This window comes from Camellia sinensis, chromosome 1 (genome assembly GCF_055761805.1).
Source record: "Camellia sinensis isolate YWXY chromosome 1, ASM5576180v1, whole genome shotgun sequence".
In the NCBI taxonomy this organism is placed as follows: Eukaryota; Viridiplantae; Streptophyta; class Magnoliopsida; order Ericales; family Theaceae; genus Camellia; species Camellia sinensis.
Genome location: NC_138961.1, coordinates 253,537,746 through 253,560,177, shown reverse-complemented (window position 1 = coordinate 253,560,177; position 22,432 = coordinate 253,537,746). Strand labels below are relative to the sequence as shown.

Below are 22,432 nucleotides of genomic sequence, written 5' to 3'. Positions count from 1 at the left end.
TCTATTCTGCCAGTGCTCTCCAGCTGAGTACTAATTTGGTAGTGTGGTCGGAAATTACACACACACTGTTGTTTAGTGGGCATCCCGGATCTCAACACAATCACAATGACAAGTTTTTATATATTTTTTTAACTTTCCCGCATTTTATTACCAGCCAAACCCAAACCCAAACCCAAACCCAAACGGGGTACCAATGGAGAAAGAAAAATAACTGAAATGGAAATTACGAAACGTACCTGCAGACAGATCTGTGAACAGAACAAGGGAAGTGTCAAAAGCAGAGGAAGAGGTGGTGGTGGTGGAGTGGTCTAGGTAGGTAGGGTGGTTGTTATTCCTTGAGTTGAGAGGTTCTCTTTCTCTGTTGTGGTCCGGTGGAACGCCAGTGACCGAGCTAGCTTGGAACGATAGGCAACAAGCGAGGAAAACGTGTCTGCCTGTGTCATATTTGTAAGAGGGAGGATGTCGTTGGGGTTCACCACGAGTCGAGTCTATTTTAAGTTTGATTTAATAAATTTAAATTTGACCCGACATAAGTTGAACATAGTTATACATTCATTGTTTAAGTTTAATTTATTTATAATTATTGAGTTTATAAATATGTTTATTTATATAATAAATTAATTTTTAATTAATCAAACTCAAGTAATTAATTTTTCTTTTCACTCATCATTATCAAAATTAATAGGTGGGTCGGTGGAAGATTTTACTGTTTCTTTTAACTTTCTTTACTAGGAAATTGTACTATTTATTTGGAATTCTAATACAAAATTCATATATAAAATATAATGAAAATAACAGGAGAGTTTTTATTTGATTAACAATATTAAATTTAGAAGAAAAAAATATGTATAAATAATACAAAATAATTGTTGTATATGTATAATATATAAATAAATTGAATGGGTAGATCTATTTTTAAAACAGTATGACAAATTTTATCATAGTTGAATTGGCTTACTAATTTAACCCAACCCAACTAATCAACGGGCCATCTCAAAGTCAAATTCATGGGATTAATTTTGAATGGTTTTGATTTGAGTCGGCGCGACTTTATTAGGCGTTTGACCAGTTTTTAGTGTTTGTTAGAGCGCAAACTTTTCCTCCTACAAAGAAAATGGAATGAGTGGACAATAGGGATTTTGACGCAGTTTTCATTTTGATTTTTTTTTTTTTAAATTGGAATAGTCAAAAAGAATATGGGTTGGATGGAATAAAGCTCTTAGAAAATGGATTTATCAAAAAAGCTCCCTACATTCAAATTATAATTATTTCACTTTTTATCTTATAAAAAAAATTAAAAAAAAAATTCAAATGAAATTAATTTAGACAAAAAAAAAAAAAAAAAAATTTAAATATCAATCAAAATTTTTTTTCTCAAACGAATCCTAAATTGGTGTCCGGGACTTTACTGATCTCTACTCAAAAGACTCTTTATACATTGGTCCAAAAAAATATATAATAAAATAAAAGACACGTGCATTATTATAATGAGGATAAATTATCATTCTGTGATATTTCGAAAAAATTATTACATATTCATAGAAATAATTATAATTATAATTAGTATTAATATTTATTAAATTTATCACTTCTTTAAAAATATTTTTTTTAAATTTATATTACTTTGAAATTTTGTCTTATAATAAATACTTTTTTATTATTCTTTTATCCATCAATGTCCAAATGACCAAGGTTTTCAAAGGCGTATTCGAGGCGCGACTTAAGGCCTGACTTGAGGCGAGGCGTACGAAAAACGCACAGATGCGTTCTTTTTGGGGGCGAGACCCCAGCTATGCGTACGCGTAAAAATCAGAGGCGTAAGAATTTGTCGTGCTTCATGCGCTTTTCACGCTTTCAATAGCAAGGTGCAAGCCTTTGAAGAGTTCGATTTCAAAATTCAAAAAAGGAAAGATAGAGTAGTTGATGGGAAATTGCTATAAATGACTTCGATTCAAACAGAAATTGCTCAAGAATAAGTTATAAATACCATGTAAGTCTATCTTCTTCAAATCAGAGTCCAACAACTTCAAATCAGTCGTCTAATTTTCTTCAACGAACTAGGGTTTTCAAGGTACGCAGTCTCTCTCTCTTTCTATCGAGTTGAGTCAACTCTGTCTCTGTCTTTCTCTCTCTCGTTCTGTTCTTTGCATCGTCTCTCTCGATCTGCTTTCTACATCGCTTCTCTGTGTCTCTCTTATCGCGTTGGTTTTGTGATGTGTATATAACTTATATCTATCCGACTGTGATGTATATATATTATATAATATATCTATCTTTGTTTCGTGCACTGTATATGTTATATAATATTGCTACAGTGTAGTCTAGTAGTCTATCCGACTGTGATGGATATATATTATATAATATATCTATCTTTGTTTCAAGCACTATGTATATTATATAATATATGTACAGCGTAGTAGACTACCATATTATGCTTAATATTATTATTTTAATGTTTCTCCTTCTTTTATTTAAAATTATTATTATTATTGTTGTTTTTTTGATAGACTATAATTTATTATTATTAATATTAATATTCTTTTCTTATTTTTGCCATCCCACCTAACCAGTATCTTTTTTTATTTTTTTATTTTTTGTTTATTTTTATATAGTGCTACAGTTGATAAGTTTGTGGGGAAAAAAAATGACTGAACCCAAAGGCCAAAGAAAAGATTTTATCTGGAAGTATGTAAAAGAATTTGATGGGGAAAAGTATTTTAGATGTAAATTTTGTGATCAAACTTGTAGTGGTACTGTAAGTCGATTTAAATATCATCTAGTCGGCACGCATAAAGGCATTAAACCGTATTCAAAAGTTCCTGAAGATGTAAAGTTGGAATGCCAACACGCATTAAAAAATTTCTTTAAGCAAAAAAGTGCCCGTAATGAGATGCTATATGAAATTGGGATGTGTGCTGGAGCAAAGGGCGAGAGTGGTGCTTCTCAATCTATTGAAGGCGATATTGGTGGTATGACACAAGCACCAAAACCGAGGGGCCCAATGGATAAATTTGCTAGTTTTCAAGCACGACAATCTACACTGAACTCCAAATGGAAACAAGAAGAAAGAAAAGATGTGTGTCAAAAGATTGGGCGTTTTATATATTGTAAAGCTCTTCCATTTAATTTAGTGAATGATCTGTATTGGGTAGCTGCAGTTGATGGAATTGCAAATTATGGACCTGGTTTCAAACCCCCTTCTATGCATGAATTGAGGACTTGGATTCTTAAAGCAGAAGTAGAGGATATAAATGTCATGATGGAGGAACATAAGAAAGCATGGAAACAATATGAATGCTCAATTATGTCTGATGGCTGGGCAGATGGGAAAAGTAGAGTTCTTATTAATTTTCTTGTGAATAGCCCTGCTGGAACTTGGTTTTTAAAATCAATTGATGCATCTGATACTATATAAAATGGGGAGCTGATGTTTAACTATCTTGATAGTGTCGTAGATGAAATTGGGGAAGATAATGTTGTTCAAGTTATTACTGATAATACTTCAAACTATGTCAATGTTGGGTCGAGACTTATAGAGAAGAGGAAGAAGTTGTATTGGACTCCATGTGCTGCGCATTGTATTGATTTAATGTTAGAGGACATTGAAAAATTGAAAGTCTGTGACCAAACTCTCTCGTTAGCTAGGCAAGTGGTCAAGTTTATATATGGACATTGTTGGGTTCTTTCAATGATGAGATCATTTACAAAAAACAGTGAACTACTCCGTCCAGCAGTAACAGGTTTGCCACTGCTTATCTTACTCTCCAAAGTCTTTACAAACAAAAGCAACCACTCCAAGCTATATTTTCTTCAGAAAAGTGGGCTTATAGTAGTTGGGCAAGAAAGGTTGAAGAGGTAAAGGCTCGTGCAACTGTGTTGTTTGATCTAAAATTTTGGCCGAATGTTACTTTTTGTATCAAAAGCACAATACCTTTGGTTAGTGTTTTGCGAGAAGTTGATTAAGAGGAAAGGCCTGCTATGGGTTACATTTATGAGTTGATGGATTTGGCTAAAGAAAAGATTGCTTTCAATTGTGGAGGAAATGTTACGAAGTACAGACCAATTTGGAATAAGATAGATGCAAGGTAGACACCGCAACTTCATAGACCTTTACATGCTACTGGTTATTATCTAAACCCTCAGCTGTGCTTTCGAGATTCCTTCCCCAATGTTGAGAAGGTGAGACAAGGATTGTATCAGTGCATGGATAGAATGTTGAGTTATGATGAGCGTCTCAAGGCTGATATCCAATTGAACTATTATGATCAAGTAAAAAGGGAATTCGAAAGTCGTGTTGCAATTGATTCCAGAGCGATACGTTCTCCCGGTAAGAAACCAATATGAAAATAATTTTCCAATTACATTCTATAAAATTAAAATACGAGATTGAAATTATTTGTACAATTTTCAAATTATGTAGCTGATTGGTGGATTCGTTTTGGGAGCAAAACACCAGAGTTAACAAAATTTGCTATTCGAATACTTAGTCTAACTTGTAGTGCTTCGGGATGTGAGAGGAATTGGAACACCTTTGAGTCGGTAATATATCTTTCTTTCCTAAACTTTCTTATGCATAAAATAAAATATTCATGTTTCTTATTTCGTTTCTTATATTATTATATTAGATTCATACCAAAAAGAGGAATAGGCTTGAGCACAAACGTTTGAATACTTTGGTCTATGTGAAGTACAACACTAAACTAAGAGAGAGGAGTATCAGAAGAAGACAAAACATCGATTCAATACTAATTGATGAAATTGATTCGGATGATGAATGGATTGTTGAAAAAGAAGATCCTGTCCTCTCCCTTGATGCTTCTTGGCTTGATGAAGAAGAATTGTTCGATGCTGAAGCAATTAGGACTGTGCTTATCACTACATATGATAGAAGTATGGAGAATCAATCAACTACGACTATGATTAATGTTGACTCATCTTTGAATACGAAGAAAAAAAAGTTGGTGAAGGTTCAAGTAAGTTGTTAAACAATTATGGACTAATTGCATATATATTATTATATGTGCCTATTTAATTAATTTGAAATCCTATTTCTTGTATAGGAAATGATAGAGGAAAAGGCAAGGCAGCAAGATGCACCCTTGCGGATGAAGACACGGAGTCGGAAGAAGTTGGTGGAATAGATGATGGAACTCATCCCATTATAGATATAGCAGACGAAGATGATGACAATATTAACGAGGATGACTTAGAGTGACCTATTATTTATTTATTGCTTTGTTTATAGAGTATTAGAGTTTTAAGTTATTTTGTTTATTGAACAATTGGAATTTAAGTTTTTGACTATCACTGAAGTTAATTTTTTATTATAGTATTAATGAGGATGACTTAGAAAGCACTTATAATACTTGAAATAATTAATTAATTTTGGTTATATGCTTAGAATGGCCTTTAAAGATTTTATTTGGCAATTCTTATTTTCTTTACTCTTTTTATGCTATATTTAATTAATTTTGTATTTTATAAAAATTAAAAAAATCAAAATTTAAAAGGCTTACGCCTCGCCTCAACAAGGGTAAAATGCCTCGCCTTGCGCTCTCGCCTTTAAAAACACTGCAAATGACATCTCCAATGAATATATTTATAATTTGCTGCAAAAATAAGGTGGTGCCCCCTTTTCGTTTTTGTCTCCTTTTAAGAAGTAATAGAACAAGCGTTTTGACATGAATGGTGTAGAATAACATTCCACAACTACAATCACTAAATAATTTCTCATATGTAGGTGTGTAAGTGTTGGACATAATTGCAAGACATATAGCATCTTCTTATTTATTTTGAGGTTATGAGAAGTTATAAAATGTGAAAAGATGATAGAGAATAAAGTGCAAAATATAGAGCATGAAGTACAGGTTGAATGAAGTTATAGAAGATCATGTAGTATGAAATGGAGGTGGTGGAGGAGCGGATAGTTTTAGGTAGTTTTTTCCTATAAATGTTTGTCTATAAATAGTCATTCATGGCTACATTGTAAAGGCCAGAACTCAAATCAAAGACAATTGATTTATATTTTTCTTATTATTTATATTTCCCACATTTTATTTTATGTACTTTCTTTTCAAAGCATTTATTTTTAATATTTCCTTTTTGAAGCATTTTATGCACTTCCTTTTCAAGGCATAGGAGTAGAAGTAAGTAATTGTTACTTTGATTGTTCATTCAATCATTTTTCTGTTTTTCTTTCATTCTTCTTTTCTTTAACACTTGGCAATTTTGAAATTCACTTCATTGAGACAAAAGAACCGTTAACGCAATAGCTTGATAATTGGCTTGAATTTAATCTGTAAGAATTTTTCAATCCTTATTGGTACGCTCACATTTATGATATTTTCCTTCGTAAGAAAAATAAGCCAACAGTAAGTAGAAAAAGAAAAGAGTAGCAAAAAAAAATTCATTTTCTTGCTCCAATAGAGTTGTTAAGGAATTTATTAGTGTAAGTTTGGATTAAATAAAAAAATTCAAATTTTTATAAATATTAATTATTATATTATAGTTTTTTAAATTGAAGATTAAATTTAAAGATGTTGTGAATATATGTATATATATATATATATATGATTAGGTATACACAATCGTAACGCATGATCGAAATTAAGGCTTTGGAACAAATTATTTTAGTAATTTTTTGATTTTTTACTAAAAGATGTGTAGAAAAATAAAGAGAGTAATGTGACAACTTATAGTGACTTTTTGATTAAAACATATATTTGCCAATCGAGGCCCAGTTGCAGTGACACTTTTAACACTATAACATGCTAAAATATTGTATTGACAGAATTGAAATAGCACGATCTATTGAAGATAGTCCAAAGTTTCGTTTGACATTGACTAATATAGCCAACTTTTTTGTGTTGGGAGTTTTTTAACCTTACTGTTTTAGTCTCATTTGATTTGGATTTTTTGACTTTTTTAATTTTTGTAAGAAAAAAATTGTAATGATTATGGGTTGAATGTGATATTTTGCCTTATTAGTTTATTTAACCTATGTTGCCATTTTGTATTTTATTATCCCTAAAATGATAACCAAACCAGAGCTAAGTATTAACCATGGTTTGAGCAATAAAGTTACCAACAAGACTAACTAAAGTGTTGGTGGCAAACAACGACGCAATGAGGAATTCATTTGCAGGGAGTTAAGACATAAATTCAGATTCAACACATAAATTATATACAAGTCTGAATTCATTTTAATTTTGAATTTATAACACTTAATCTGAATAAAATTAAATTTTTCCAAATATGATTAAAAAAAAACCTAGTAATTGAGATCATACGTCCTAAATTGATGTTTTTTTTTTACTTAATATGTAAAATTAAAAAATTTACAATTATATCAACATGACATTGAAAGAAAAAAAAAAAATAATAAAAGTATTATAAATTAAAAATAATAATAAAAGAGAATATGACTCTCCCACTTGTAATAATGAGACGATTAATGGCACAAGCAACACTTTTTTTTTTTTTTTTTTTTTTTTATGCTCCCAAGTTGATTTGACTTCAAAAAAATATATATATAGATTTTTAATCAATAAAACGGTGTACATAGGAGTGTAAAAATGACCCCCCGAGGAGGGCCTGAGCCCCTAGGCTTGGGTCATCATTTTGAAGCTCAGCCCGGCTCGGCCCGTAGGCCAGCCTATTAGCTCACTTAAAACCTACTCAAAATCCGGTTCAAGGTCCAATCTATCCGAGACCCAGTGTATTTTTTAGTGAAAAATAATAAATTTTTGATAGAAATTTTTTTATAAAAAAAATTTAAAAAAAAAATTGGTCAGGTCCGCCCAAGACCGAGGGCAGGCTCAGGCCCATCGGGCCGGCCCAAATATCCCTGCGCCTGGGCTTGGGTTTGAGCTTTATTGTTTTGGCCCGTGAGGCGGCCCGGCCCAACCCAAATTTTAACAAAAGTTTGCGAGGCCCGACATAGACCAAGTCGGGTCAGATTTACAGCCCTAGGTGTACAGCAAATCAAAACGCTTCTTAGGTTTTTTTTTTTTTTTTTCTACTTTCGGTCTCTTTCTCATCAAGAAATAGAAGTGAAATTTTAATTAAATTTTATTTTTTATGCTATGTTCAGTTTTTTTTTTTTTTTTTTTTTTTTTTTTTTTTTTTTTAATGAAAAGAAGAGACTTAGCCTTCGTTTGCCAAGTTGGTTTTGAGGTTTTTTGAGTTAAAATAGTCACAAAAAACAAAATAGATTTTTTAGCTTAATAAGATAAAACATCATATTCAACCCATAATTATTACATTCTTTCTCTCACAAAAAAATTTAAAAAATTAAAAAAAATCAAAATTTTTTTCCAAACTAAACTTTTTAATCTCAGACTAAATAGTCAATAAATCAAAAAATCAATCCATTTTTCCGGTGGGACGCATTTAACAATGACAAAAGCAACAGTGGGGACCATCTTTGCTTAAACAATTATTTATTATTAATATTAAATTTAAAAGTAATATATTTTAATAATATTTTTTTATTTGAGCGGGGCCGTGGCCCTGTTGGTCGTCCGTCCCTGGTGGCAAACAAAACAGAGAGGAAAAAAAAAAGTTAGCTATGTGTCTGATTATTCTAATGGGCGGATCTTAAAAAGTATAATATTTGTGATTTTTTTTATAAAAAAAATACACTAATTATTAAAAAATACAAAAATTTAATACATTTTTCATATTCTGTGTATTTATTAAATTTAAAAAATATTTTTTCACAAATATTTATTATTTAAATACATCTAAGTAAGGTACATTTAAAAAAGTAAAAAAATTGCTTAAAATTTAAAAAATATTAACTAAAAATAAAAAAAAAAACACGAAAAACAAAAAATAAAAAAAACACAATGAATAATGTTATATGTATCAATTAGTCTACTAACTAGTATATTAACAAGTGATGAGATATAATTTTAGAGGCTTTAGATATTTGTAATTTGTATAATAGGTGGAGTTAATAATAATGACATAACACTAATTGATACACTAATGTGTACATTAATTAGTGCATGTATCACCACCGTTTAGAAAAACTTAAAAAAAATTAAAAATTAAAAACAAACAAACAAGCAAGCAAGAAAAGCCAGCAAAAATGGAAAAACAATCAGCTTGCTTGGTTCTATTTTTTCAAAAACATTTTTCAAAAAATTCTATTTTCTTATTTTTCGTATTTTTTTGTTTTTACTGAATTTTTTTAATATTTTAAGCAATTTTTATTTTTTAGACACACCTAACATAAATATACTTAAAAAGTAAAAAAATTGTACAAAAATCTTTAAAAAATTCATTAAATACCAAAAATAAAAAAATTACATTTTTTTATATTTTTATGTATTTATTAATTTTTTAAAATATTTTTTCATAAATTTTTTACTTTTTAAATACATCTAAGTAAGGTGCATCTAAAAAACTAAAAAAAAATATTTAAAATTTTAAAAACATTTACTAAAAACAAAAAAAACACAAAAATCAAAAAGCTTAATTTTCAAAAAACTTAATCCAGAAACTCAAACTAAACCCACAGAATCTTATTTAAAAATAAATAAAGAAAGAAAAACTCAAGTTACTGGAGGCAACACTACTGCATCAATCAAGTACTACTTCCAAGCATAATGCTGGAGAGAAGTACACTATCTATCAATAATCCAACCTAATACAGAGACCTGGTTGAACGTGTGGTGAACCTACTTGGATTTATCAGTTCCATATCATCGGACTATCCCATGAAATTTTCTCCACCGCACCGCTTTGCAAATTCAAATGTCGGAGAGCAAAGCTACAACTGGAAACCAGCCGAGTCCAGAAGTACTGCTTTGATCTGCTCGGGTACAACTTCTAGGCCTTCCCTGCATTGCTGGTGATAAAACAAAATATAAACCAATACTACACACTGGGTTAAAGATCCCAAACCATGGAAAATAAATCAAATACATTCTGATTAGGCCTCTACCACAAAGTAGAAACCCAGGAAAAGGGAGTGATGTATTTAAAGTCGGTCCATAAAATTTCATAGGTATAGCAAAAATAAAAGATCAGCGAGGTTTGGCAACTCATTTTAGGTTGGACCCCATAAAATTGTGGACTTTGCTAGTTCCGAATGTGGAAAAGGATGCAAGCATCTGGCATATGGAGGAGATTAGATAACAAATCATTGCATTGAATGCTAGTTATAACTTGTGATTGATCTTCTATCACGTTACTCTCTCTCTCTCTCTTAAAGGATAAATTCTATCCAGTTACTTTCATCAAGCAAAGGATATGATTTTTTTTTAGAAGCAAATGAAGCTTAAAAGGATAATGACAGAATAAGATCCATATACCTCAGCTATAAATACATCCAAAGCAAACCCATTGAAACAGCTGATGACGGCTTGCTGAATGTCCAGCCCAAGGTTGTCCAGAGCCCTCATGGTGGAGAGCAAGAGACCTGGTCTGCGGGCACAGAACATGTGGATGTTCACAGCCCTCCCTTCTCTTACCCTAACCTCAACCTACACAACATGCACAGAATTTTCTTGAGAAGAACAAAAGGAATTTCCTGCAGTAATCGTACAAGCTGATTTTTGGTAAACATTAAATGATATGCTTAACAAGGCTATGAAACACTTTAGTCTTGTCTAGCAAAGGATTAGTGTTTTAAACAAATGGACTCCAATTAACTCTTTGATCACATAAACAGCACCACCAATTTCATATATGAAAATATCCAATTACCACAAGCATGGGACATTTCACTGGGCATTCCACTAGGACAAGCTGTGTCCTGTGTAACAAAATGATTGAACCATAGGATCCAATTGTTTGTCAAAGGACGTAAACAACTTATTCATCAGTACTACATTAACCTTCATATAGAAATTAATCAAACATAAAACTGAATTCTTAACACTCAACCGACCAGGAAAAATCCAAATATACAACAAAAGCATACTCCAATTTTTAATTTTTTTAGCAACTTTGGTTCACGCCAATATCTATAATGAGACAAATACCCATTTGAGCACCTACACAAATGTTTTAATTCATTTTCTTTAGGATCATGGCATTGAAACCACACTCCGAGTCAATGTCATTGATAAATTAGTCCCATCCCAGAAAAGAATGGAAAGAATCATTTGACTTATCAATCAATGAAGTGGAGATCATGTCTATATAATAGATTCATGATATAATTTAGGAAACGATATAAATAAGAAATAGAAAACAATACTAAATCAATGATTGACACAATCACAGATTATACACATAATACTAAAAATAAAAAAATTATATGTACTTTAATTTCTATATTCATCACTCCCCCTCAAATTGGTGTGAAAATATTCAACAATCGCAGTTTGCTAATGGATGATTAAAAGAGGCTCAAGAAAACTCAATAGCTAGTCCAAATAAATGCTACCAAACAAATCTCGTAATCCACTAAATAAAAAAGGCCAAAAATTACTTAATACATCAACACCACATCCTAGAAAGAAAAAAAAAAACAGGGACGAAATTGCCTTGAAAGAGCTTCCGCAGTATCTATGGCCAAGAAATACCCTGGTCGGCAGCCAGCAAGACCCTAGAAGGCATCAAAGGCCGGAGCTAATGTCGAGAGATAATTTATGGTCGTGTCGAATCATTATAAAAACTGATCGGAACTAATGTCAGGACAATTTAAGGTCATGCTGGATCGTTGTAGGAACTAACCGAAATAAATGTCAGGACAGTTTAAGGGGTTATGTCGAACCATTGTAGAGACTAACCGGAATCAATGTTGAGACGGTTTAAAGGGATCATATTGGACCGATGTTGAGAACTGGATGTTGAACCAGCAAGCATGACACACACATAACTTATGATGTGCTGCTGAATGATGATAGCAAATAGATGACTGAGTGCGCTAAGGGGTGGCTTATTAGAAAGTGCACCAGGGGCCAACTTTGGTAGTGCGCTAGAGGGGGCGACTTTAGTTGTGCACCAGACGGGACAACTTAGGTGGTGCACCAAGGGGGCGACTTCGGTTGTGTGCTAGAGGGACAACTTGGGTTGTGCACCAGATGGGGCGACTTAGGTGGTTCACATGGTATATCACCATGCTCACCATGACATAGGTATAATACTTCCCTCAAAGTCAAATATGTTTGAAGATAGAAACCTATTTGAGATTGAAATAGAAGAAAACACAAAGTGGAACAGAAACACAAAGAAAAAAATGGATTGCAAATAAAAAAAAAATATATGATAGAGATATTTGGGATAGGAATAAACTAGTAGATAGAGGAAGAGATCACCACGAAGTGATATTGAAAGAAAATATGACAGTAGCATGGGTTGAGGTCCGACGGGTGGCCAAGGTAAGGCTGCCGCCCGCCGGTGAAGCAAAATTACTAGGTACTTAACCTAACTCTGATACCAAAAAGAATAAAAAAAATTATTTGACTTACCAATCAATGAGATAGAGACCATATATATATAATAGATTCATGATACAATTTAGGAAACGACATAAATAACAAAACAACACTAAGACCTCGTATGGCATACGAGTGTTTTAGCTAAAAAATCAAAAAGTTAATACAAAAATTAAAAAGTCTATAATCTGTACCAAAAAGTTAAAAGATTCATTATTCTTTCTATTTTTTGCATATCTTTTCATAAAAAATCAAAAAATCATTCCAAATATATTAGTTATTGTCAAAAAGTCACTAAAATAATTTGTTCTCAAACGAAACCTAAATCAGTTATTAACACAATCATAAATTATATATATAACACCAAATATAAAAAGATTTATATACTCTAATTTATATATCCGATCCCGGGTCCAATGAACATACATTTATTAATCTGTCATAGTTTCCGAAGTTCATGAGCACCGCTCGACAAAGACAGAAAGGGCATAATTGGCAGAGACTAGAGTTAGAGATAGCATAATACAACACAAGAAAAATTGTTTTGTTCGTTGGTATCATAAACCATTATAAAAATAATCAGTTTAAAAGCACCAATTTTCAGGAAACACCAGAACGAACTTTTCCATTCTATGCTTCTAGTTGGGACTTGGGGATGATAAAATGGCAAAAAACACCTTGCTCTCAAAAGCTTTTACGCTGTATTTCGGCAGAGGATTTGAAAAGAAAAAAAGAAAAATTTGGTGAAATGTGAATAAAATATATCTATATTACCTATATTTCACTTAATTTCACACACATTTTCTCTTTTCCTTTTCAAATCATTCTCCAAATCTCTTAACCAAACACAGCATTTCCGTCTTCTGATAATACGTTTCAGAGAAACCATTTCTGGTAATTGGACCAAATAACACCCCCCCGCTCCCCCACTTTCTTTTTTTGGAAAAAAAAAATTAATAAAAAATTAATAAAAAAGAAACAGTTTATGAGCATCCATGCACTTAAAAATGCCTAACTCAAAACTCAGGCAAAACGAGAAGGTAAGAACTCATAAGACATCAATATTCAAGACTGACCAACTCAGTAAGCCAATTTCTACATTAATGAAATTACCCTTGCAGGTTGGTTTTTAGGGCTGGGCAATGAACTTGGGCATAATTCTTCTTTGATACGATATGGAAGGGTCGGTGGGGTGGGTGTCAATGGATGGAAGCTGCTTGTTGGTGGCGGTGGCAGTGGCAGTGGCGGCAAAGATCCTGGTGCCAGTGGGGTTGCCTCAAGTTCATTGTGGAGATCATTGATCCTTTGCAAAAGCTCCTTCAAGTATTCAATGGCATCTCCAAGTATTGAAGCTCTATCCATCTGCAGACATCACATAATGAGAACAATCAGTTGTGCAATACGATTGTGAATTCAAATCACAAATAATTTGATGAAGGTCTCTATGAGGTCCAAAACTATCTATGCCTTCCTGCACTAAAGAAACTCACTTCAGGCTTTAGTACAAGATATTTAAAATATTGTCTAAAAATTCTTAGGATTAGCCCTGAATTCCTTTGTATTTTTGGGAAAAAATTACCATAAATCATCATAACTGGGTTAAATTCAAAACACACTCAGTGGTGTAAAGTTAGCAGAGCACAGGAGAGAGTTAGAAACTCATTTTTATAGATATATTCATACCTTGCTGATTTTGGGGACAACAGACCTAAGCATGTATAGCCTATCATTGAGCTTTTTCCTTCGCCGCCTCTCAGCCATCAAATTTTTGGCTGGCAGCCCCTTTTTCTTTCCCTTTTCCTTTTGATCATCTCCAACAACAACAGTAGTGACGGTGGTGTTAGCATTGGAATTGTTATTCCCACCATTGTTGGTATCCTCACTCTCAACCACCTTCTTGTTCTCAAAAGGCTCATCAGAAGAATCATAATTAAGTCCCGACGCATCAATACTGGCTTCCTCAAATTCATCTTCATCGTTTATCTTCCTCTTCTTCTCCAATTCTCCATCGTCCAGTCTCTTTCCCCAATTTCCATCAGCTCTTGCTGAAACCTCGGTGCCCCTCCTCCAGTCCAAATTCCCCAAATTAATGGCTCCGGCCGCAGAGCTTTGTCGTAAAGCAGCTCTCTTCTGAAAGAGAGTGGGCTGAGGTCCAACAGGTTGTAAAATTTCAAGAGGCCTCAAAACCTTAGACCTGTTCAGAAACGGAGCATCCCCATCCCCAGAAGAAGAACCCTCGAAACCAATTGCAGCGTTGTTGTCAGAAATCTGCACCAAACGGGTTGCTGGAAACTCAGAAGAACTCCAACTCAGACCATTGAAACCCATCAACATGGGGGAATCACAATTATGATTTTCAAGAAAATTAGTGTCACAGTCCAAATCGAAGCCGTTTTCAAAAGGGTTGTTGTTGTTGTTACAGACAACATTGAAGAGTGAAGAAAAGCAAGATGAGGGAGGAGGCAAGAATGGGTGAGAGAGTGATGGGTCGAAGTTGAATGTTTGAGAGGGAGAGCAGGAGGAGGAGGAGTCCATTGGCTTTGGCTGCTGTAAGAGAAGATTATCAGCAGGAACAGTAGTTGGGTGATTAGAAGAAGAAGAAGAAGAGAAGGTCATGTTCATGTTCATGTTCATGTTCATATCTTTGAATTCTGGGATGGTTTGGAAGTCTGGGTTCATGATTATAGCATTGTTCATGTACCAATCACTTTCGAGAAAGGATTTGAAAGTAGAGAGAGAAGGGTGGTTCAAGTCTGCGTCCTCGGTCTCTCCTTCGTGGTTGTTGTTGTTTCTGCTCCAAGAAACTGCATCGTCTTCCTCTCCTTCCATCCAACCCATGCCATTGTTAACCCTCGGATGCATTTTTTTTGCTCTCTCTCCCACTGCTTTGCTTTTTCGTCTTTTTTTTAATATGTTCAGAAGATTTTTCTCTAAAATTTTCTAGAGTGGTACATTGTGTGGTTGAGATTTAGTGACAAGTCATATCAATTTTTCTGATGTGACTTGCCAGTAAATCTCAACCACACAGTGTAACACTCTAGAAAATTTTAAAAAAATTTCACTCTAAAGGATCCTCAGTGGAAAAAAAAAAAAAAAAAAAGGGGGATGTGCAGTGGCAGAGAAAAAGAGAAGAGAAGGTTGCCTTTTGAGATTACCAATTTGACAACATTGATAGATAGATGGATGCGTATCTTGGGCGTGATTCCAAGTTTGAGCAATTTTGGTGTCGGTTTGGGAAGTAAGGCTAGTTTGTTTTTTAGTTTTTTAGTTATTTAAGTTTAAGGCTAAAAATCTTGTTTGAGAAGATTTTTTTGATTTTTTCTTTTTATAAAAAAGAATGTAATAATTATGGATTGAATATAATATTTTGTCTTATTAAATTAAAAAATTTATTTTGTTTTTTCTGTGATTATTTTAACTAAAAAAGTCTCAAACTCTCTTTTCCAAATGAGCTCATAAGGCCCCGTTTATTTTTAGAAATAGAATGGAAGGAATTCATAATAAAAGGATTGTTAGTGAGGGGACTAAATAAAATTGTGTTTGTTTTGATAATAATTGTTAGTGTAGAGATTGTTAAATTATTTTTATATAAAATAATAAAAAATATAAAAAATTAAACATTAATGTTAAAAAAAAGTCCAATATGTAAAAAAAATTAAAAAAATAAAAAATTTCAAAAAAAAAAAATAAAACAAACAAAAACAATGATTTTTACTTAACAAAAAAATACAAAAAATTTAAACATTAATATTCAAAAAAAATACCCAACATGTAATAAATAAATAAATAAAATAAAAAAATTTAGTCATTAGGACTATTTTTCTAATACCACATCTACCTCTTCCATCTCAATCCCCCTTCCAAGGTATATCCTAATACTAAGGGATTAGAAGTCCCCTCTCCATCTCTCAAAATAAACATCTCATATAGTGAGTTCCACCTCACTATCAATTCCAATCCCCTCCCAATAATCCCAAACAAACGGAGCCTAAGTGTTAACTAGGGATGGCGCTTGAAATTCAATCCACAGAGTTGGTTCGTACTCGTTTGAATGGGATGGATTTTACCTATTTTGATATTTACGTAGGACAAGAGTGTATTATATTTTGGAAAATGCGTGAGAGCTCGAATGCCCCGAGTGCTAAAACGACGTCGTTTTGACATTCTTACCGGTAAGAGAATGACTCAGACTTGGTACGGAAAAATTATCTTACCGATAAGAGAATAAATCTTACCGCTAAGATAAAAAAAAAAATCCCAAAACGACGTTATTTTGAGATTTTGGGCCATTCGAGTCGTTGATAATTCAAGCTACGTAGCGGAGTTGTTATATTTTGGTCACTCGCAAAATGGATGAGATAGAAGCAGGTATCGCTTCCTCCGATCCAAATCCGCTCAATATAATTAATAATATATAAATAAATAATATATATATATAAAATATAATTAGATATAAAATAATATTAAAAGTTTTTTATTTTGTTTAAATATAAATAAATAATAATCTTAGAAGTCTCGATGTTTATATATATGAAAATAAAAAATATATATTTTAGTGTGTTAAGAATTTAAATGATTCTTAATTTTTTTGACTATTTGAAATGTGATCGGTTATCCGCGGGTATTGGGTATCCGTAGGGGTGGGGTTGAAAAATTCCACCCGTAACAGGGGCGGGGGTGGATTTGTCGGCTGGAACCGGGGTGGGGAATGGCTAAACCCACCCCGTGGCCATCCCTAGTGTCAACAGAGTAAATAACTTTCCCACTTAGGGTTGTTTTGGAATTTAATTATTTTTTTGTTTTTTTTGTTTTTTTGGTGCTTATTTCGTTTTTTATTGATTTTTAAAAAAAAATTAAGTTTCTTGATTTAATTTTTTGAAAAAAATGCTAAAAAAATTTAAAAAGATAAAAATAAACGAAAATAAGTAAAAAAAATTTTTGACTTATTTTAACTTCTTCTTTTTTTTTGAAATTTCCAAAAAAATATATTTCTAAAATTTGTCTCGAAAAAGACGGACGGATAAAGGAAAAAAATGTGACATAATTTTTTTTAAAAATCACTAAAAACAAAAAAAAATGTAACTTTTTTTTGGGTTGCCAAAAGAGATCTTAATATTAATAATGTATGATGTGTATAATAGTCTTTCCCTTTTTTGTTTGACAAAAAAAGATATCACCTGAGTAAGAACATCTCTAATGATAATTGTTATTATAGCATTGTCAAAATTATAATTTGACATGCTACAACAGTAAATTATCAAATTATAATAATAGTGTTTCAATGGTGCAAAGTCATTTTGGTACAATCTCAACCAAGATTATGACATTTAACAAAAATTTGGTGAAATTTGTTTTCAAAAAAGTAAAAAAAAAAAAAAAATTGAAGGGTTTGTTGGTGATTTATGTTTATTTATTTATTTATTTATTTTTGTGGTGAATTTCATTTTAAATAAAAATAATAATCAATCTGTTTTTGGGAGATTTTTCTGGGAAAGGAAGAGAAAGGCAAAGAGGAAATGAATGTAAGAAATCAGTTGGTTTTGACTGAGCTAATAGATTTGACATTTGCCAAAACTTATACCAAATTTGACAACTGCTATAGCATGCTATTGGAGAATCCAAATCAATCTAATCTGTCATACTTTGGCTTTTGCAGTTGTTATTAGAGATGTGCAAAATACTGCTCAATTTATTAAAACTGCATCGATTCACACCGCTCTATCCACTAATCGTAGTTTAAATTTTAAAATTTATAATCCGCCTTCGAAACCGCTCTGCTCCGCTATAATTAATACATATACTAGCCTATCACCCGTGCTATGCACGGGATAATTATAGATATTTATATTTGTTTTAATTTTTTTTAATATATAAATTATGTTTTTTAAGATTTTTTATAAAAATAATTTAACAATCTTATTACTAACCATAGTGTACAGGATAAATTAAAAAGGTTACTGCAGTAACTATGCATGGGCTAACTATAATTATTTGTATGAGGGGATTTTAAATACTAAACAGGAATTTTGACCAAATTAATAAATGCAGATATGTGGATTGGAAAAAGTTAATAAATGATGATCAGGGAATTTTGACCAAATTAATAAATGCTAACATTTTTTTTAAATCAAAAATTTAGAAAATTAAGATTGAGAGATTGGAGCTCCCACTAGGCCTGGGGTTTAGAAACCCCATTTTTCTTAATATATTTACAATTATCTATATATGTGAATTGCGATTTTTAAATTTTTTTTTTAAATGTCTTCTTTTTTTTCTTTTTTATATTATATTAAAGTTTAATATTTTGATAATAATCATATGTGCTAGACTTTTCAAGGAATTAAATATCTTCTTTTTTTTATTATATTATATTAAAGTTTAATATTTTGAAAATAATCATATGTGTTGGATTTTTCAATAATTTTTTTTTTTGTGTTTGTTCTTATTGCATTAAAGTGTTATTATGAGGGATAATAATCATGTGTTAGAACTTTTTAAAGAATTCATATGTGTTAAATTTCAACCAAAAAAAAAAAATTATGCTTGTTCTTAATGTATTAAAGTGTTACTATGAGGGTAAGACTTAGAGGTTGGGAGAAGTTAATAAATGCTAAGGTTTTTTTTTTGTTAAATAAAAAAATCAAAAAATTTAGATTGGAAGATTGGAGCTCCCACAAGGCTTGGGGTTATAAACTCCATTTTGCTTAATATATGGCCCTGTTTGGTAGAGCTGTGGGAAAATGCTTATAGCTTATGCCTAAACAGTTTATAGCTTATAACTATGAACATAAGCTGATTTCTGACTTATAAATTAAGCATCTCCTGCTCCACTCAAAGAATAAGCTGATTTTTGACTTCCAAAATGCTATAAGCTATAAGCTATAAGCTGTAAGCTAAACCAAACAGGCACATAGTATAGATAATAATATATAATATATATATATATATATGTATATAGATTATAAGATAAGAGAAATAAAGTGCTATTTTATTATAATGGAGGAGATCTTATAAAAAAAAACGTGTAGATATGAATACCTTCCTATTTTATTATGTTTACAATTATATATATATATATATATATGTGTGTGTGTGTGAATTGTGATTTTTAATTTTTTTTTTAAATGTCTTTTTTTTTTATATTATATTAAAGTTTAATATTTTGATAATAATCATATGTGTTGGACTTTTCAATGAAGTAAATGTTTTTTTTTATTATATTATATTAAAGTTTAATATTTTCATAATAATCATATGTGTCGGACTTTTCAAGAATTTTTTTTTATATTTGTTCTTAATGTATTAAAGTGTTATTATGAGTGTACGGGGAGCAAATATTCCGGCAAGCCTGTACTCCTTTCTTCCGAGCTCCGTCGACGTCCGATCACCTGCGAGCAAGTAATGGTGAGCTACCCGGCGGTGTGTGGCCGGAAAAACCCTCCGACGGTCAAGTTAGCACACACCTTAGGATGGATAGAGAGAAGGGAGAGAGTATTTGAGTGTAAGAATTCCTTACAAAAGTGTTCGTGTGTCGCGTATGGGGGGCGCAGACATGCTTATATACCTACTGAGCCCCATATCCACTCCCTGTCATCTCTTGACACGTGGCTCTACTATCCCATCTGTCAGCATAAACCATGCCATTCATCACCTAATCTCAACTGCCTGTCATCACAGCTGGAGCTCGGCAGCCGAGCTGCCCTACCTCGGTCATACCATGCTTCATACTTCATGCGCCTAACCGGATAAACACACGGAGGACCAGGCTAAGCGGCATCCCGGCCGAGCCTAGCCCGGATACTTACTTTGATCGGCCTTCCTGCCGGTCATACAGTCTCCTCGGCTGACCACGCCTTTCCGGGCACCGGCCACTCAACTTCCTCGGTTGTCCACGCCTTCCTGGGCACCGGTCACTCGGCCAATCCGACTCTGGCCATCCTCGGACCGAGCATCCTGGTCCGACCGAGCACTGCCTTACCGAGCAGTTTCTGTCCGGTCCGGGGTGACACTCAGCCCGTACTCTGCCCGGCCCAAGTTCTGGCAGCCCACTTTGGGCAAAAAGTCGATCATTTCGGACCCATGCACCGTTGGGCCCTCAACTTGCTCGGCCGTTACCTCGGCCCAACTCCAGATCACAATTCACCCTCTCAATTGCCCCTTAATTCCGTCCGCGGAAGCGTGACTGGGATTACTCACTTCGACCGAGATAACATTTCTCCGGTCTTCAAGACGCCAAGCCTCGACCGGGCTAGTTGACGTAATTGTCTGCAGACTTGACCGGTTATATTCCTCGGCTGACCTGTTCTCGTCGAAAGTAGCTCGGTTGGCTCTTCGTCTTTTCAACCCGTCGCTTCAGTCCTGACGTAGCCATAAATGGGGACACGTGGCGGCCTGCCATTGGTCATCGGGCAGCCAACCCGCCGTTTTTGCCAGAATTTGAATTTGGGCGGACTCCCTCTTGCTTATACATACAAGACCTCCCCCAAACTCCAACTCCTACTGCCACTTCGATATTCAACCTCAGAGCTCCAGCACTCTCGACCTCACCTCTTCTGCCATTCTGCCATTCTTCGTGTTTAGGAAGAACACCTTCAGCCCTTCACAGGTAAGATACTCAATCCCTCTTACGTTGCTATTTTCTTTTATTTTACACACATTAGGGTACAAAAACGTAGCATTTAGGGCAAAGGCCATAGAATCTGTCCCAAACCTTCCGCTGTTCTTGGTGTTCTTCGTCTTCCTGAAGAACATTGAAGAACTGGGGCGAACCGGGCTCCTGGTCCTCCTTTGATCTAAAAAACCAACGAGACCGAGCAAATAACAAGTTTATCTCAACCCTAGCAAAAACCGAGATAACAAAAGGACTTGGACGCTCATCCGGGCTAACATCCGGTCTGCTTGGGCGACCGGGCTCCTTAGATAGAGTAGACGACCGGGGTGGTTTGGCACTCTTAATGACCGAGCTAAAATCAAGCTCCTTTTGCGCTGCCGCGCTCACACTTAAACTTGCCATCGTTTTCCTGCAGAGTCCAAGGGGACCGCTGTCGTTCCTGAGTCTCTTAGAAGCGAGCAGCAACCAATTACCAGTGCCAAACCACTCAACCGGGCTATACCAAGCCGGCCAGAAATGGGGAAATTCCGCTTCCTAGTGGATACTCCGGCTGCGCTGGCTGCGTTCAGGGAGGAGTACGGCGTCCCGGCCGATGTCCATTTGGATCTCGCAGAAGAGGAGACCACACCTTGGGGTAGGGAGGAGTGCCCCTTCACCGTGCTGTCCATTGTCGAGGGGGGCCTCCGTTTCCCGCTCAACCCTCTTATAACCGAGTTCCTCCGCCGCACCGGGCTGGCACCCACACAGGTGTCCACCAACACTTATAGAATAATCAACGGCGTTCACGAATTGAACAAACGGCTAGGCACCAACTTAGGCCTAGCCGAGATATTGAGGCAATACACAATGGGCCACACCGGTGACAGCCTAGCTTACTACTTGAAAATAAGACCGGGCAAGGAAAAAATCGTAACCGGCACCCCGGATAAAGATATGCACGACGATGATTTTTTCTGGGTGTCCGGCAATTACGAAACAGCCGAGGTGCCGGGCTGGTTTATAAACAAAGGCTTCGGTTCTTCATGTAAGCCGCTCAAACTTGCTCGGTTAGTCTAACTCCTTACATTGCAACTAACCGGTTTTCCTGTTTCCTCTGCAGCAATCCAAGCCTTACAAGCCAACTACCAATTTCCAAACGTTGAGGCAATTCGGACCGTGCTTCGGTATCCCCACCGAGATTGCAACGACTTACTCAGCTACACACCGACTTACAGATATTCTGCTCCGCGCCGGAGTAGAGTAACTGACTTCCTCAGAGCTCCTTCGCCACCTCCAGATCCAACCCTTCCCGACGTCCCGTTAATCCAGTTAACAGACGAGCAAGAGATGGCCAAAAGATCTCGGATCAAAAACCTTCTAACCGCGACCTCAGCCGAGATACCAAGCGTCGTCGCTCGCTCACCGGCTGCCGGTCAATCGAGCGCCG

The 22,432-nt window shown here is 34.3% G+C and overlaps 2 protein-coding genes across 3 annotated transcripts; one reads left to right on the top strand and one right to left on the bottom strand.

Moving 5' to 3' along the window:
- The first annotated feature begins 2,890 nt into the window (after nt 1–2,890).
- Nucleotides 2,891–5,215, top strand: LOC145823136 (uncharacterized). The gene is made up of 6 exons (XM_082922408.1): nt 2,891–3,378; nt 3,448–3,616; nt 4,144–4,327; nt 4,421–4,539; nt 4,626–4,890; nt 5,061–5,215. The coding sequence occupies exons 1-6, from the start codon at nt 2,891–2,893 to the stop codon at nt 5,213–5,215; spliced, it is 1,380 nt and encodes a 459-aa protein (XP_082778534.1).
- A 3,111-nt stretch (nt 5,216–8,326) lies between these two features.
- LOC114298318 (transcription factor ICE1) lies at nt 8,327–15,330 on the bottom strand. Of its 2 annotated transcripts, XR_014349177.1 has the most exons (5): nt 14,079–15,330; nt 13,509–13,757; nt 10,323–10,493; nt 9,691–9,856; nt 8,327–8,528 (listed from the first exon to the last, which is right to left on the bottom strand). XR_014349177.1 is itself a non-coding variant. In XM_028242898.2 (4 exons), exons 1-4 carry the CDS (start codon nt 15,255–15,257, stop codon nt 9,779–9,781), a joined length of 1,677 nt encoding a protein of 558 aa, XP_028098699.2. In that variant the 5' UTR covers nt 15,258–15,318; the 3' UTR covers nt 9,510–9,778. The 2 variants fall into 2 exon arrangements, 1 of the variants encoding a protein (XP_028098699.2); XM_028242898.2 differs by lacking the exon at nt 8,327–8,528 and having other exon boundaries at nt 9,510–9,856; nt 14,079–15,318.
- Nucleotides 15,331–22,432: the final 7,102 nt, after the last annotated feature.

Bases quoted from the DNA above. Each gene is read 5' to 3' on its own strand.
- LOC114298318 (XM_028242898.2), bottom strand. From the start codon at position 15,257: ATGCATCCGAGGGTTAACAATGGCATGGGTTGGATGGAAGGAGAGGAA. The intron at 13,758-14,078 runs GTATGAATATAT...TGATGTCTGCAG, and splicing joins TTGTCCCCAAAATCAGCAAG to ATGGATAGAGCTTCAATACT. The intron at 10,494-13,508 runs GTAATTTCATTA...CATGTTGTGTAG, and splicing joins CTAAAAACCAACCTGCAAGG to GTTGAGGTTAGGGTAAGAGA.
- LOC145823136 (XM_082922408.1), top strand. From the start codon at position 2,891: ATGCTATATGAAATTGGGATGTGTGCTGGAGCAAAGGGCGAGAGTGGT. The intron at 4,328-4,420 runs GTAAGAAACCAA...CAAATTATGTAG, and splicing joins CAGAGCGATACGTTCTCCCG to CTGATTGGTGGATTCGTTTT. The intron at 4,891-5,060 runs GTATGGAGAATC...TTTCTTGTATAG, and splicing joins TATCACTACATATGATAGAA to GAAATGATAGAGGAAAAGGC.